Source organism: Gossypium hirsutum, chromosome A09 (genome assembly GCF_007990345.1).
Source record: "Gossypium hirsutum isolate 1008001.06 chromosome A09, Gossypium_hirsutum_v2.1, whole genome shotgun sequence".
Classification (NCBI taxonomy): Eukaryota; Viridiplantae; Streptophyta; class Magnoliopsida; order Malvales; family Malvaceae; genus Gossypium; species Gossypium hirsutum.
The window spans coordinates 21,985,901-22,002,888 of NC_053432.1; the positions used below are offsets into that span (position 1 = coordinate 21,985,901).

General features: G+C 33.3%; 1 protein-coding gene across 1 annotated transcript; it reads left to right on the top strand.

Moving 5' to 3' along the window:
- Positions 1-6,494: 6,494 nt before the first annotated feature.
- Positions 6,495-7,742, top strand: LOC107932696 (uncharacterized). Its single transcript, XM_016864777.2, has one exon. It carries the CDS (start codon positions 6,711-6,713, stop codon positions 7,536-7,538), a length of 828 nt encoding a protein of 275 aa, XP_016720266.1. The 5' UTR covers positions 6,495-6,710; the 3' UTR covers positions 7,539-7,742.
- Positions 7,743-16,988: the final 9,246 nt, after the last annotated feature.

Sequence of the window (16,988 nt, forward strand, 5' to 3'; positions counted from 1 at the left end):
AAAATGTTCGCAGTCTCTACATTATGGTACTAAGAATCTTTCAACCAAAATAATAATAATAATCCTCCCAAACCTACTTAATTAATTTCATGGTTTTCATAAGTTATGAAGAAAAGGCAAACGCATTAAGAATATACCCTTTTTTATTCTACTTTCATTTCATACCTTCTTTTGTTTTCATCCAATGTAGATATTTTAGATTTAATTATTGTTAATCGGTAAGATTAATAAGGGAAGGAAGTGGCCATTTTATACAACGGAATGTTGGGATGAAAGTGAGAAACAAAGAGAAAGTTTAGGGTTAGAGAAAAAGAGGTGTGTACGTACTAGTGTATGAGTTGCTTGCATGCTTTTTTTATAGTGTGAGATAAAATTAATTCCTTGTCTTAAGGTTATTAACACAGAAATTCGATTTTATATTCCTGGCAATGACGGTGATGTTACATTTTAAGATAAAACGTCTTAAAATAATTGATAATCAATGACTCTGAATTTTCAGAGTGAGCCTCACATAGTTTTAATGGAGTCGCATAGCTCTAAGGTTCATTGGGCTAAGGTTTACAAATTAATTCAAGGTTCGCTAGTTGGAAGGTCAGCTGTGCATAGTTTGCTGTGATGTTGGTTCTATTGAGAGACATGTTTTAGATCCTCTTTGGGTGTACTATGAGTTTCATGAGATCCATTATGTAAGGTACAATAATAATGACTTTCATTCATTTTTTTAAAAAAAATTGATAAATTAATTTCTCAATTTTAGTTTATTATAATTTGATCTTTATATTTTATGAAGATCGAAAAGTTTATTTATTTAGGTAACACTATTAAATTTTGTTGTTATATTATTAGCTTGCAAAATTATTTTACAACCATTTATATGTAATAAATTAAAAAAAAGTATAATTCAAATTCATGTGTTTTCCAACAAATTGACTAATCTCTCAATTTTAGCCAAAGTAAAATGAATAACTTATTATAAATTAAAGCAAATGAGGTAAGATGAAATTCAAAATAAAACCCATTTTCGATTATCCATGTTTTTCTTCTTAGGCAAATCACATATTGTGTTGAATTGATCGTCCAAAAATGGAAAAAGGAAACGAAAATGGACCGCACAACGTGACTATTGCTTGATTTGATTGGCCGAACTTAATCCGTGTTCATTTCGCGTGCGCGAGAATCTTGCCACCCCCACTAACTTCAAGCCCCCTATGCCTAAGGGCGGCCACACATTTTAGCCGTATCAAATCACTATACTTTAATACATCCAATGTTAACGGAAACCATACAAACCTTTTCACTAGCCACTACTTAGGAAGCGTATCACTTTTTATTACACTCTTCCAAATTAGATAAAATAATTAATTATATTTCATTATAAATTTTTAATTATAATTTTTAAAAGAATAAATATTAAAATGATACATGAACTTTAGTTTAATGTATAATTTTATATATGAAATTTTGATTTGATCTAATTCTCATAAATTATTAATATAATTATTCATATTGTATCATTTTATGTTTATATATTGCATATAGAAATAATTATATTTATTTAATATAAAAATAAATCGATATGTTTATTTCTTTAAATGTTTATGATAGATAATCATTTAGCATCCAAATATGAGTAGTTCATACGTAATACATGATAAATAATCATTTCCAGGTCAAATATGAGCTTACGAAAGCTCAATATCATCCCAGGGTCAAACAAGGACTAAATTGAAAAGCTTTCAAAATATTTCAGGTGATTGTCGCGACTTCTAGGGATTGGTATTGCGACTTTGAAGATAGTAGTCATGCTTCTTGACTTGGGGACCAAATTGTAAGGTTTTCAAAATAAAACAAAGTTGACATCACGACCTCAAATAGGAGACGTCACGATGAGATAATTTGATGTCGCGACATTCAAGGTGTGAAGTCACGACTTCATAGGCAAACCACTAAGTCCTTGTTTCCTATGCCATTCCACAAAATCAAAACATGCTTAAAACTTAACCCCCAAACCATTAGCATCATTTCTATGCATGACCAAAACCAATTTCATATATCACAGCTTATATACAACCATGTTGACCATTTATACTCGAGACTAACTATTCTTAGGTACATGCCGTTTACAAAATAAAAAGGTATTGAGAAATGTGTCCGTATTGTAGTAAACATGTAATTGTTTTCTATGTATTTAAATGATGAATAAATAAATAAAGTTAATTTCACATTTCACTATTATGTTTTTTGTGTTTTTGTCTTTCATGTTTTGCATACATAGCAAAATTGTGACAAACAAATATTAGCTCATTGATTGTCTAAGTTCAAACTGATGATAAGTGGCACTGTAAAAACGTTTACATTGCGAGAAAGACAACTTACTTCAGTAGATAATCTAAACGAGTCTGTAATATCATAAAAGAATCAAAGTGAGTATTTGATTCAAATACTTAGAAGGATTATTTGTCGTCTACAATTATTTGTCGTCTACAATTCCAATTGGGGAGATGGTTAATTTTAGCTATTAGAGCAATTGACTCCACGGGTAGAGACATAGGTATATTCATTGGAAGAATGATACATTGGGTTGGACCCAAGATGAATCAATTTTGAATCCATCTGTGAATTAATTCAATTGTGGCATTCATGGTATGATTTACCTAAAATCCTAAGTTAGCTACAGACCATGCGTATGTAACTTATGTGATTTGGTATAAGTGGATACTTATGTTCTAAAAATGGTTGAGCCCATAGTTAGTATGTTGGTACATGACTTGTGTATGGCATGGTTTTACTAGCAACAATGGAATTCATAGCTCGATTAAAAAGTTAATGATATCCTCTCATTAGCATTATGTAGATTGATAAGTATGGAACGTGGCTACGGGTTACTTATTCTCAAACAAGTAATTTATCATAGTCATTTATTGGCAGTGATCATATTAATCATTAAGAAGATACAATGTGACAATGAGATAAAATAGGATTGTATTGAGTGAGCGGATTTAACTCAAAGGAATCCAGGATATCATATGAGGGTAACACTTATGACGAGGTCATTGGACAAAGCAGTTGGATGAATTTTTTTCATAAAAAGTATACAATAAGGAGTCAATCATGGTACTCTTGTGGACTGACTCCATGATTAAGTAAATTGTAAATTATCGAAATGATACTTTTGGACATAATTGCAATTACTTGAGCCTAATTGTATATGTTTGATTGGTCTCTCCGCTAACTTAACAAAAGTTCGATCGGATTGCATTTGAATCAAAAGAAAATTCTACGACTTTGGAAATAATTTAATTGAGTCAATTTACTCGATGTGAAATTAAATTAGGTGATTGTGAGAATTGTTCAACTACAGAATTTGATTAAAGAATTTTCTTGAAAAATTAATTTTGGAAAATCTCAGTGATTTTTGGGAAAATTAATTTTGATCAAGTAAAATTAAATTAATCAAATTAATTAAAATTAATATGATATTTTTGGAAATTAATTTTCAAGTCAGACAACTAGCTCAATGGGTAATTGAACTTGAGATCGAAAATTGAGCTCAACAACTCAAAATTGAGATCAAGACCTAAAAATTGGTTGAACCGGGCTTGATATGTGAAGCCGGGCTAACGGTCCAGCAAGGACCGGTCAAGCTGTCACTAGCCCAGACCAAATCGACAATAGCCAAATCGGCTTGAGGTACTATAGGGGTGTCGGACCTGCGATGGCACCACCATATACAACGGCGTCGGCGGTTGCGACAACGACATTCTGGTGGTTGACGGATGGTCAACGACGATGGTTTTTCGATGGTTAAGCAATGGAAGAATTGCACTCCTATTGGGACTCTACTAGAGAATTTGATTTTCGATTAACTATTACAAATATAATATTATTTTAATAAATTCAATATTAAATTAAATTTAATACTTATCTTAATAGTATTTTATTAATTTAATATTAAAGTGATTATCTTAATATTAAATTTAATTTAATATTTATCTTGTAGATAAATATTCTATCAATTTAATGAGATTTAATATTAAATTTAATCTAATATTTACCTTGATAAGTATTATATTAAAGTGATTAAGTTTAATCATAGTTGAACTCTCTAAACTCTTCCTATATAAGAGAGCATTGAGACATTTTTTTTCACATACATGAGTTAAAAAGAAAGTTGTAGAGAGAACAATTTCTAAATAAATTATTTCAAAAGATTTCTAGAGATATTTTTCTTATTTACAACTTGACCTTGAAATTTAGAAAAATGCAAAATTACCCCACTGGTAATTTTGTGGAAAATTTTCTGATTCGAAATGAGCCCACACTTAAGGGTGAGCAAAACTCGATTCGATTCAAAAAAATAAAAAAAATGAATTTCAAATTAATCGAATCGAGTTATTAGAATTATTTGAGTCAACTCGAATAACTCGATTCTAGTTTCGAGTTTGAGTAGAGTTGAATCTCACAATTCGAATAACTCGGATAAACAAATTGGTGTAAATACCTATTGGTTCCTATCAACTTTGAAAAGAAGCAAATTGGTCTCTCTCAACAAAAATTACAAAAAAATCAAAATAATTTTTAAAATTAAAAATATTGATAAAATTTTCAAATTTTATATTTTTAAAATAAATTCTAAAATATATATAATTTAAATTTTTAAAAATATTCTAAAATAATAATTTTGGGACTTAATTAATGATTCAAATTTATCATAATCAAGGTTTTTTTTTTACTTTGATTTTTTTTTTCAAATATATATGGTTTCAAATTTATGTGCTCTAACATGGAATTAGCTTTATTTTAATAATGTTTTTATTTGACATGTTTAAATTTTTTTATTTAACTCGAACAATTTCACTCAATTTGACTCGACTCAATTCGAAAAAAAATCAAATTGAGTTAGGAAGATAAAATATGACTTGTGAACTCAATTAACTCGAAATTTTTTTATTCGATTCGATCGAATGCTCATCCCTACCTACATTGACAAACATGAGCTTCAGGATAGTAGATAAGACTATTCAGTCGAAGCGTTCATCTTAGACCAATCAAAGATGTACAATTTTGATTAAGTGTTTATTACTTTAGATACCATAACTAAGTTCTAGTTTTAGAAAAAAAAATTTAAGACTCTAATTTTTCCTTAGAACTTATTTTTCATTGCATTTTCCAAACCTGTTTTTCTAACAAAAGGAACTATACAAACTTAAGTTGAGTCAATTGTTGCTATATGGATGCTAACTTCACTTTCTTGAGGCTTCGACAGTGGCATATCTTGGGGAGCTGGTAGGGGCCCCTACCCCCCTAAAATGGAAAATTGTCCATTTAGACCCTTTAGAAAATTTAAAACTTTAAATTATTAAAGATAAAATTGCACTTTAACCCCTTAAAAATAATAAATTTTTTATTTAATTCTTTAAAAATTATAAAGATATAGGCTATTAAAAATTAAAAGTTAATTTCGGCTCCATAAAAAAAATTTCTGGCTTCGAGAATACATGTACCCGTGCATGGAATAAACAAATTGTACGCTGAGTAATAAGGCTCAATGGTACTTTCATGATTCAAGATAATATAACTCAATGGTTCTTTTGTTGGTCAAATTGCACTTTAGTCCTCATATTTTTTAAAATTTGAGATTTAATCTTTTTTTTTTGTCATACTTCCAACTTTACAACTCTTTTCACGTAATTGCCCTTCTCCAATATCAAATTCCTTTTCTAAAATTTTTTATTTGAGTCGTTCCATAAAATTTTCTCATAATTTTCTTGATATTCAAACCCAAATTTTTACCATGTGTTATATTGAAAATGTCAAGATATTATATATATATGTGTAGTGGGGTTAGGGTCTTGGGTTTCTTTTGGACTGTTGGGTATTGTTGGGCAAAAAATCTCTAAGCCAAATAGCCACAAAGTGAATCGATTTGGGTGGCAAAGATTCTTCCCCAAATCGACAATTTTAGCTACGATTTGACAAAATTCTTTGCCCTAAACCTATGTTTAAATAGTAAAAAGTGGCACACGTTTCCCAAAGTTCCAAATCAATATGATTTGTAGTGATTTGGGCCTCACAGTTTGGTGTTCCACCCAAATTGCCACAAAAAAAATGTCAATTTGGGCCTATAGCGTTTGCAATTTTTATGATTTAAAACATATCATTTTGATAAAAAATTTTCAATCCATGTCAATTTGAAAAAAAAAGTAATAAATTAATATAATTTTAATAAAAATCCCTTAAAGGTAAATTGTTAATAATGTTGGGATGTGTTATTACCAAAAAGAATTAAATTATAGGGGTGTGTTTGTCATTTTTTAACTATAATTAATGTAGAAGATCATGAAGGATATGTGCCTGCTCCATGTTTGGTAATAATATTTGTCATTGTGCAATTCAAAGTCGGCACCTGTCTCTCTTTAAAAGTCACATTTAAGCAATTAAGAATACCCAGCTACACCACCTCTCGTTAATCCCTCCCCCAGTCTCACCCTTTGTTTAGACCATAATGTCCATGTCCTTCTCTAAGTATTCCCTTCCCCAGTTCCCACTCCCCATATAGATTAAAAGGTCAATCTGGTGATTACGTTTAATGTCAAAAAAACCTCTTTCCTAGAACCTATATATACTTGAGTCATCACCTTGTTTGGTCATACTCCAAAACCAAACCAGATCCTTTTTACTTATTTCCACCTTGATTAAGAAGCATATTAATGGCCTCACCCCGTGAAATAGAGGTGACCCTCTCCTCCGCCAAAGATCTCAAAAACGTCAATTGGCGTCACGGTCCAATCAGGCCGTACGTCGTCTTGTGGGTGGACCCAAAGAACAAGTGTTCCACCAAAGTCGATGAGGAGGGTGACACTAGTCCCATATGGGACGAAACTCTGGTCATCCCTCTCCCTGCTGGTCCCGTCGACGACGACACCATTCTCTTCATCGACGTCGTCCACGTCGGTTCCGAGGAGCACACCAAACCACTCATTGGCTCAGGTAAGATCAAGCTCCGAAAAGTCCTTGATAAGGCCGGCTTCGAAGTAAGCCACGAGAAAACGCTCAAGCTGAAGCGACCCTCTGGGAGACCCCAAGGAAAAGTTGACGTTAGAGTTTTGACCAGAGAGCCACGCTATCATGATCCCGATCCGTACCGTGCACCACCCTACGGGGTCCCAGCACCGGATTCAAGAGCCTACCCAGGAGCTCCGCAAACTTATGGTTATCCTTACCCATACGCTCACCCGCCACAGCCACAAAGTCCTTACTATGCAGCCCCAGCTTCTGGGTATCCCTACAGTGCGTACAATTACAATGCTCGGCCGGCGTACGGTGAAGGAAGTGGTGGGTACTATGGGCAAGTGGAGAAGAAGAAGAGTAAGTTCGGAGGGATGGGGACAGGATTGGCTGTGGGTGCGGTTGCAGGGGCTTTGGGTGGACTGGCATTAGCGGAGGGCGTGGATGCGCTGGAGGATCATTTCGAAGATGAAGTGGCGGAGAAGGTTGAAGATGATCTTGGATATGATGATGGCGGCGATGATTTCTAATTCTCGAGACAAGATGAATAATCCTATATTACTAAGTCAGTCAATTCAACAAGACAATTGCCATTAGCCAAACGTGATTTTGTTTTAAATGGTGGTGCTCTTTGGAGTTGAAGGGAGATTGTAATAGTTGTTGTTGTTTTTGCTGGTGAAGGCCATAAGCATCGGCTTCTATGTAGTGGGAAATAAAAACCTTTTTGTCAGGTATCCAATGCCCTACCGGCAACTTATTCTTATGCGTTGGAATAGGTATGCTATTACAGTTGCTATCCCTCTCAAGGGAGAATGAGTCAAAATTTCACCCCTTATTTATTAAAACAAATCCTTAGTATTTTCTTTTAAAAAAAAAATAAAATAAAATCCTTAGTATTTTATTTTTTAAAGCTCAGACCTTTAAAAATTTTGTAGGATTTAGAGTTATATTTTAAAAATTTTAAATATACATTTTATTGTATTAAGATAAAATTTATAAAAAAATTAATTATTTAAAGTATACTAATTTTTAAAATTATTAGTATCAGTTAAGTGATCAACCCATTAGCATATATTCAGAATTGTAAAGTCATATATTCGTAACTGATAATAAAATTTGAATCATTGCTCCCAGATTCTTCTTGCTGTTTGCAAGTTGTTTTACAAGGTGGTGTATGAGGTAAAAGATTGCTTGAAAGGTGAGTACAACAGGCAAAAGCCCAAAACCTAGTCGTCCTCCTCATCTTTTCGATGCCATAAGAAACCACGCCAGTAATTAGATAAATTAAAAATATAACCAAACTTTACATCAAACAACTCCTTTCTGAATATATATTCTTAAAAAAAATGAAGAAAAGCAATTATATATGACAATTTGATTGCATTTTTAACTTTAATGAAAATAGATATGATGTGGAACCCAACTCGTAAGAGTTACACTTGGAAGTTGGTTTAACAATATGGATTTTTCCGAAAATTAAGAAGGAATAAAATATGATTTAAAATAAAGAATATAGAATAAAGGAACTAAAGGATAAAATTCGCCCTAACAAACTCAAACTTTAGATAGTTTATACCATCCTCTAAATTATTTGAAAAATCTAGCAAACCAGATTAAAGGGAAAGAAAATTTGAATATTTACATGGGCAATATGTGTGACATCCCAATTTAGGGTCTAGTGAGAATAGTGATTTCGAAACCATAAATTTGACGTAATAAAATTTATTTTTATTATATTTTTATGGTCTACGATTTCATAAAATGATTTCGTGAAAATTTCGTTTGAAAATTTTGACGTTTTGGGCACTCAATTTAGTCAAAATGACTAAATCATAAAAAATGCAAAAGTTGAGTTCCACATGCTAGAGGTCTCCAATTGTTATGAAATTTTAAATTAGAGGTCCTTATATGGTAATTAGACCATTGGTTAAATTGGTGGAAAAAAATGAACATCGTTAGACATGTTTCCAAAGTTTTTCATTAAGGGAATTTTAGTTATTTAGTTATTAAAATGAATTAAAAACAAAATTAAAAGTCAATTTTTGTCCATCTTCAACCTCTTGGCTGAAACTTGCATGGAGAAACCATGTCTAGGGTTTTTCAAGCTTTCAAGCTCGATTGTAAGTCCGTTCTAGTCCTGTTTTTAATGATTTTTACGTTTTTATAATCATCGTAACAAGATCTATCTATTTCTACCATTTATTTGAGCTAGGGTTGATGTTTAAAAATTTACCCATGTGTTACATGTGTGTATTTTGATTTTTTTAAGGGAGGAATATGAATGTTTGTTGTGTGTTAAATAACTTTTACTAAGTAGTTTTCGGTGAAAATGCTAAAAAGGACTAATTTATAAAAGTTATAAAATTTGTCATAAAAGTATGATTTAGTGGAAATTGTGGGTTGTTATAGTTATGAAATGATTCGACTAGGCTTAAAGTGCAAAGAAATTGAATAAAATTCATTTTACGAGCCTAAGGGAAAAAGTGTAAATATGACAAAGTTTAGGAGCAAAAATGTAATTTTTTCATAGTATGATTTTTGGATCACATTGACTAATGTGACTAATAAATAGACTAAACGTGATATTATAGATCAAAGAAAACGAGATTCGGACCTAGAACGGGGGAAAACGAGAAATTGACAGTTAAGTCTCTTTTGCCATTTTGGTTTCAAGGTAAGTTCATGCGTAAATAATGCAACCTTATGTTATGTATTTAATATTTCAATATTGCATGAATTGTATACATTTTTTTATGAAATTGATTAATGACAATTTTGACGAAGTTTCGAGAAATGGGAAATCCAGATTTAACTTCAAGAGTATAATACAAATGTCATGATATTAGGGCTACCGAGATTCCGAATAAGGCCAAATCTGGGATATGAAATCGGTATGTGATTTCGTATAAGACCATGTCAGGGACATGGCATCAATATGATATTTCATGAAAGATCATATCCGGGATATGGCATTGATACGATACTATAGGTATGAAAACCCCGAGCATCCTTAGTATTCCAATGTGGTTCAACGGGTAAGTCAAAGATGAGTATGAGAATGAAATTACTACGAGTAAATAGGCATGTACGTAAGCCTATAATTGTAAATTCATGATTATTGTGGAAATAATTATTTATTACCCATTGTGATTGATAGTGCACATACTTGTGCTGTTAGATATATGATAAATATAAATGATGATTATGTGTTAGGCTGTTGGGCCAAATTGAGATGTGATCTAATATGCTTATGTGCTTGAATTGTATTTTCAACGGGTATGTTAAGATTGAGAAAGTATGTGACCATATTTCGAGTGGTACAGGTATGTACACAAAACTCATGTAAAGTGAGTTTGGTATACGATGAATTCTTGGTGAGAATATACATGAACAAGTTATACTTGTGAAACATTGATAACCTTGTGACAAATGATCTATATTTATGATGAATGGATACATGATCAGATTTGATAATGATCATGTGATAGGCTTAGGAGCCTCATTGATTTGTAATATTTTACGGTTAATTTATTTAAATTGTGTTTCATTGGATATGAGGAAAAGAAAGACAGGTATAATTGCCGAATAAAGACAATATGAGAATATAGTAAGATATGAGCTTAGACAAGTGAAAGGTGGTTGAACTATATGTTGAAATTATGATTACTCACAAATAATGTGCATGTGATTAAGAGGATGGAAATAACTTGTTTGTTAATGTGATATGTTATAATGGGAAGACTATAGTGGCTAGGCTAATGCCAAGGCAACTAAATGGTGTTTATAAGTTAAAGGAGTAAGCACTATAAATGAATAAATAGAAATCTTAAAATCTAATGCCAATTGAAATTATAGTACGCTTATGGATGGATAAAGTAAATGAATGTTAATAGTTTTTTATTATTTGCATATGAACTTACTAAGCTATATTATATAGCTTACCCTCCTTCCTTTCCCTTGTCTTATAGGTTAATTTAGCTAGCTTGGGTTAGAGGCCACCGAAGATGCCATCACACTATCAAGCTATCATCGTGGGTAAAAAATGAATACAAACCTCTTAAGTTTATGGCATGTATAGGGACTTAGTCAATTGTGAATGTGTAATATCCTGAATTAGGGCTTAATCGGAATAGTGGTTTCGTGACCACAAATCCGAGATAGAAATAATTATTTTATAATTATTTTGATGATTATGATATGATTGCATGATTGTGTGAAAATTTCGTGATGAAATTCTATGCCTAAAGTGCTTAAATTGAAAGTAGGGACTAAATCGAATAAGTTGCAAAACTTGCATTCTAGAAGTTTTTAGTATGAAATTGTTTTGGAATATTAATGAGGAGGTCTTAAACAGAAATTTGACCAATTTTAAGTTCATGAACAAATTAGGACATGGAAGGAATTTTTGGAAAGTTTAGTAGTAAGGGTATTTTGGTCATTTAGTTATTAAAATGAATTAAAAACAAAATTAAAAGCCAATTTTTGTCCATCTTCTTCATTAGGCTGAAATTTCAAGGGTTCTCCATAGCTAGGGTTTGTTTCAAGCTTCCAAGCTCCATAGTAAGTGATTCCAAGCCCCGTTTTTAATGTTCTTTACGTTTTTGGAATCTCGGTAGCTCGATTAAGCTTATGTTAGCAATAATTCAACCTAGGGTTTATATTTGGAAAAATACCCATAGGTGAAATTTGTGTATTTTGATGTTTTATGTTAGAATATGAGGTTTTAAATTATGTTAGACAACTTGTGCTACTCGGTTTTGAGTGAAAACGAGTAAAAGGGCTTAATCGGTAAAAATACCTAATAGTCACAAGTATATGTTAGAGAGAGAATTTGATGTTGCCATAGAAGGGAAAAGGGATCAGCATGTTATAAAACATAAGAATAAGGAATAAAGTTTAATTCCCGAGCCTAGGGGTAAAAGTGTAATTATGCAAAAGTTTAGGGGTAAAAGTGTAATTTTTCCAAAGTTCGTATTAAATGCTGTTTTGATGAATGTATGTATTAAATAAGATTAATTTGGCATTATAGATCAAGAGAAACGAGATTCAAGTCGCGATCGAGGAAAAGAAAAGATTGTGGACTAAATTGCAAAATCTTTATATTTTGGTACCAAGGTAAGTTCATGTGTAAATAATGTAGCATAAATGTTATTTTTAAGTTATTAATGTTAATTATATGATATGCTGATTTTAATCGTGAAATATTATGCTTTGTGGTTAATATTGAGTAATATGCAAATTATGTTTACTACTTGATAAATATGAATTGCTACCGAGTATCGGTTCCGATATTCCATGGAAGACGGCAAATGTGAGATCGAGGGAAAAAGCCCGTTTGAACCTTAGGAATAGATTAGGATACAAGTGACATGTCACTAGGATGGTTGAGCATCCGAACTCATTGAGTTGAGTCCGAGTTCACCTATGGATGCGAATGTCCGAACTTGTTGAGTTGAGTCCGAGTTCGTGAGATGTAACTAGGCATCCGAACTCGTTGAGTTGAGTCCGAGTTCACTTATGGATGCGAACGCCCGAGCTCGTTGAGTTGAGTCCGAGTTCACTTAGGGGCGGGTTACATGATTTCTTGATTACATATGAGGCACTTATGTGCAAATTATCCGTGTATCCGAGTTGTATTCCGATGTGTTCAACGGGTGAAATTTCTAGTGAAATGGAAGAACACTTAAGATGCAAGTGACGTTTTGGTAAGTGTTGTGAAATGGACACTTTGGATAGGTATGTTCTTAACCCTCGGGTTGAAAATAGATACAACAACGATAAGGTGGTAAGATGATGAATGATGTTTAGAAATGTGATATATGTTTTGGTGATACAATGCTAAAGTTGTTTGGTATATTTGCATTGTTATGTTACTTGTTATTTACATATGAACTTACTAAGCATTTATGCTTACTCCTTCCTTTTCATTCACTGTAGTTTTGAACAAGCCAGCTCAGGAGTCGGGACAGGTCGAAAGTTCGATCACACTATCCAAAGGACTTTTATCTTGGTAAATGGCTTGTACAACTACTTAAGTATGGCATGTATAGCAATATACCTATTTTGTGTAAATAATTTTATGATATGGCCATGTTTGGTTGAGAAAATGTTTGATATTGATAAGTCATGGTGATGGCTAATTTAGATCATGTTTGATATTACGGAAGTTTAATAGGTTATCTAGTTCATAAAAATTCATGGAAAGATGAAACTTGCCTTAAAACAGAATATTGCTGCAGCAATGACATGAATTTGAAAAATCACTAAAAATAGTATAAATGGAACTAAATAATGAGTAAGTTATGAAATTTAAGCTTAATGAGTCTATTTTCATGTGGATTGAACAAAACAAGCATATAAATTATATTTTATGAGATATTTAAACTTTTGTGAAATAGGGCCAGAGTGATTTCTGGATTCCCTGTTCTGACTTTAAAAATTCATAATAAATTTTAAAAAAATAATTATAAGTTTTTATTTATATGTAAAGATTCCTTATTGAGTCTAGTTTTAATAAAAACAAACCTTGTAGTCATTGAAATTCTGTATAGAAAGATATCTGATTCGTAATACACATATGTCAGAGTAGTCGAACCCTGAAACAGGGAAGACTTTAACTAATAAACTGTACTAATTGGCCCAACCAAAAATTCTAGAAAAAAAATAGTAAATATATATATGAGTTTAGATTTAGGAAAAATTTACGGATCTTGATTTCGAGTTTCATAACTCGAGATATGATTTTTCTTGTAACTGTGACGCGAGTAGCTAGAAAGTTGTGAATGTAGAAAGTTCTTAAATTGATAAATTATGTTCGGTAACCCCTCAAGCTCGACTCTAGTGATGGTCTCGGGCATGGGGGCGTTACATTTGGTGGTATCAGAGCAGGTTTAGTCAGTTCTCGGACTACGTGTTGTATGTACGGATTTTGCTATACATGTCATATGTGTGAATTGTGATAGTGTGACGACTTCTGACCTTTTTAAATGAATTTTTATATAGTAAATAGATCCCGATCCAGCTGTGGCAGATGAAGTAGAGAGTAATGCGCCAGCTCCGACTGAAGGGGCAGCACCGACTGAAAACCCACCTCCTACTGTTGGTCAGGGAGGAGGAGAAAGGGATTGGGAAGCCTTTCTCCAAATGATGAGTGCATGGTACACTGAGTTCGTTCGTACGAACCCAAATGTACGACCTCCCTCACCTCCCCCAATTCCTCAACCTATGCCTCCAATGCCTCAAGGAGTGGATATGATAAAATTTCACAGAACCCCCGTTGATAGAATTCGTAAACAAGGGGCTGAAGAATTTAGAGCAAATATTGATGATGATGCAGAGAAAGCAGAGTTCTGGCTTGAAAATTCTATCCGGGTATTTGATGAATTATCTTGTACACCTGAAGAATGTTTGAAATGTGCTACATCTTTGTTGAGAGATTCAGCCTATAATTGGTGGAAGACTTTGATTTCAGTGGTACCGAAAGAGAGGGTAACCTGGGAATTCTTTCAAGAAGAGTTTCGAAAGAAATATATTAGTGAAAGATTTATTGATCAGAAATGTAAAGAGTTTCTTGAGCTGAAGCAAGGTAATATGACAGTCTCAGAATATGAGAGAGAGTTTGTTCGATTAAGTAAGTATGCCAGGGAATATGTTCCTACAGAAGCCAAGATGTGCCGACGATTTGAAGACGGGCTTAACGAAGACATTAAGGTATTTGTTGGGATCCTTGAACTAAAAGAAATGGTGGTACTTGTCGATCGAGCTTGCAAGGCTGAATAATTACTGAAGGAAAAGAAAAAGGTAGAATCTGAAACACGAAATTGGAAGAAAAGACCAATGAGTAATGCACCCTCACAGCAAACCGGAAAGTCAAGAAATATGAATCCTCGTTCCCAAGTTTCAGCTGGGCAATCATATGGAAATTTTAAGAAGCGAAATGTGGGTCCTAAATCTCAGACTACTTCTGCAGCTAGTGTGGGAAATACGAGATTTGTTAAACCCGAGTGCCAGCGGTGTGGTAGAAATCATTTTGGTCCGTGCAGAGCAAATGAATGTTTTCGATGTGGTTCTCCAGATCATTTTATTAGAGACTGCCCAGAGAGAGCTGAGAAAGAAAAATTTCAGAATGTAAAATCTAGTGGTGCAGACTCGAGGGGAAGGTATCCGAGAAAAGCTGGAAGTGAAACAAGCAGTAAGAATGTAGCCAGAGATGCAGTAGTTAGATCTGAAGGAAGAGCTCCGGGTAGAACCTATGCTATTAAAGCGCGTGAAGATGCTTCCTTACTCGATGTGATTACCGGTACATTTTCTCTTTATGATACTAATGTTATTGCTTTGATTGATCCCGGTTCTACTCATTCATATGTATGCATGAAACTGGTGTTTAGTATGAATATACCTGTTGAGAACACAGAATTTATGATTAGAGTGTCGAACCCGTTAGGCAAATGCATGATAGTTGATAAAGTATGCAAGAAATGCCCTTTAATGATTCGGGGTCATTACTTTCCGGCCGACTTGATGTTGTTGCCGTTTGATGAATTTGATGTTATTTTGGGTATGGATTGGTTGACATTGCATGATGCTATAGTAAATTGCAAAGAAAAGGTTATAGAATTAAAATGTGAAAGTGGTGAAATCTTGCGGGTTGAACCAGACAAATCAGAGGCAATATTTAGTATGATTTCTTCGATGTCGGCTCAGAGATATTTGAGAAAGGGTTATGAAGCTTATTTGGCGTATGTAATTAAAACAAAAGAAGTTGAAAAGAAAGTTGAATCAGTGCCGGTTGTGTGTGAATTTGCGGACGTATTTCCAGAAGAATTACCGGGTTTGCCTCCAGTCAGGGAAGTAGAATTTGGTATAGATTTGATACCGGGAACAGCTCTGATCTTGATTGCTCCATATAGAATGGCACCAACAGAGTTGAAAGAATTAAAGTCGCAGTTGCAAGAGTTGACTGATAAAGGCTTTGTGAGACCAAGTTTTTCACCTTGGGGTGCTCCCGTGTTATTTGTGAAAAAGAAGGATGGTTCTATGAGATTATGTGTTGATTATCGGCAGTTAAACAAGGTGACAATCAAAAACAAGTATCCATTGCCGAGAATTGATGATTTGTTTGATCAGCTAAAAGGAGCGACATGGTTTTCAAAGATTGACTTGAGATCTGGGTATTATCAGCTGCGAGTAAAAGAGTTAGATGTGCCTAAAACTGCTTTTAGAACAAGGTACGGTCATTATGAATTTTTAGTTATGCCATTCGGGTTGACAAATGCTCCTGCTGTGTTTATGGATTTAATGAATCGCATATTTCGGCCATACTTGGATAAATTTGTTATGGTGTTTATAGATGATATTTTAATTTATTCAAAAGATGAGACAAAGCATGCTGAGCATTTGAGGATAGTTTTTGCAAACTTTGAGAGATAAGCAGCTGTATGCTAAGTTTAGTAAAAGTGAATTTTGGCTCTGGGAAGTTGGATTTTTGGGTCATATTGTTTCAGGTGATGGTATACGGGTTGATCCTAGTAAAATTTCAGCCATTGTTGATTGGAAACCACCGAAAAATGTAACTAAAGTTAGGAGTTTCTTGGGGCTAGCTGGGTATTATCGGCGGTTCATAAATGAATTTTCTATAATTGCTGCTCCTATGACTAGACTACTCCGAAAGGATGTTAAATTTGAATGGACGGAAGAATGTCAACAGAGTTTCGAAGAATTGAAAAAGTTATTAACTGAAGCACCAGTGTTGATACAACCCGAATCAGGTAAAGAATTTGTGGTGTATAGTGATGCTTCTCTAAATGGTTTGGGGTGTGTACGCATGCAAGAAGGAAAAGTGGTGGCTTATGCTTCGAGGCAGTTAAAACCTCATGAGAGGAATTATCTTACTCACGATTTGGAATTGGCTGCAGTGGTGTTTGCTTTGAAGATTTGGCGACATTATTTGTATGGTGAAAAGTGCCGAGTATATACCGATC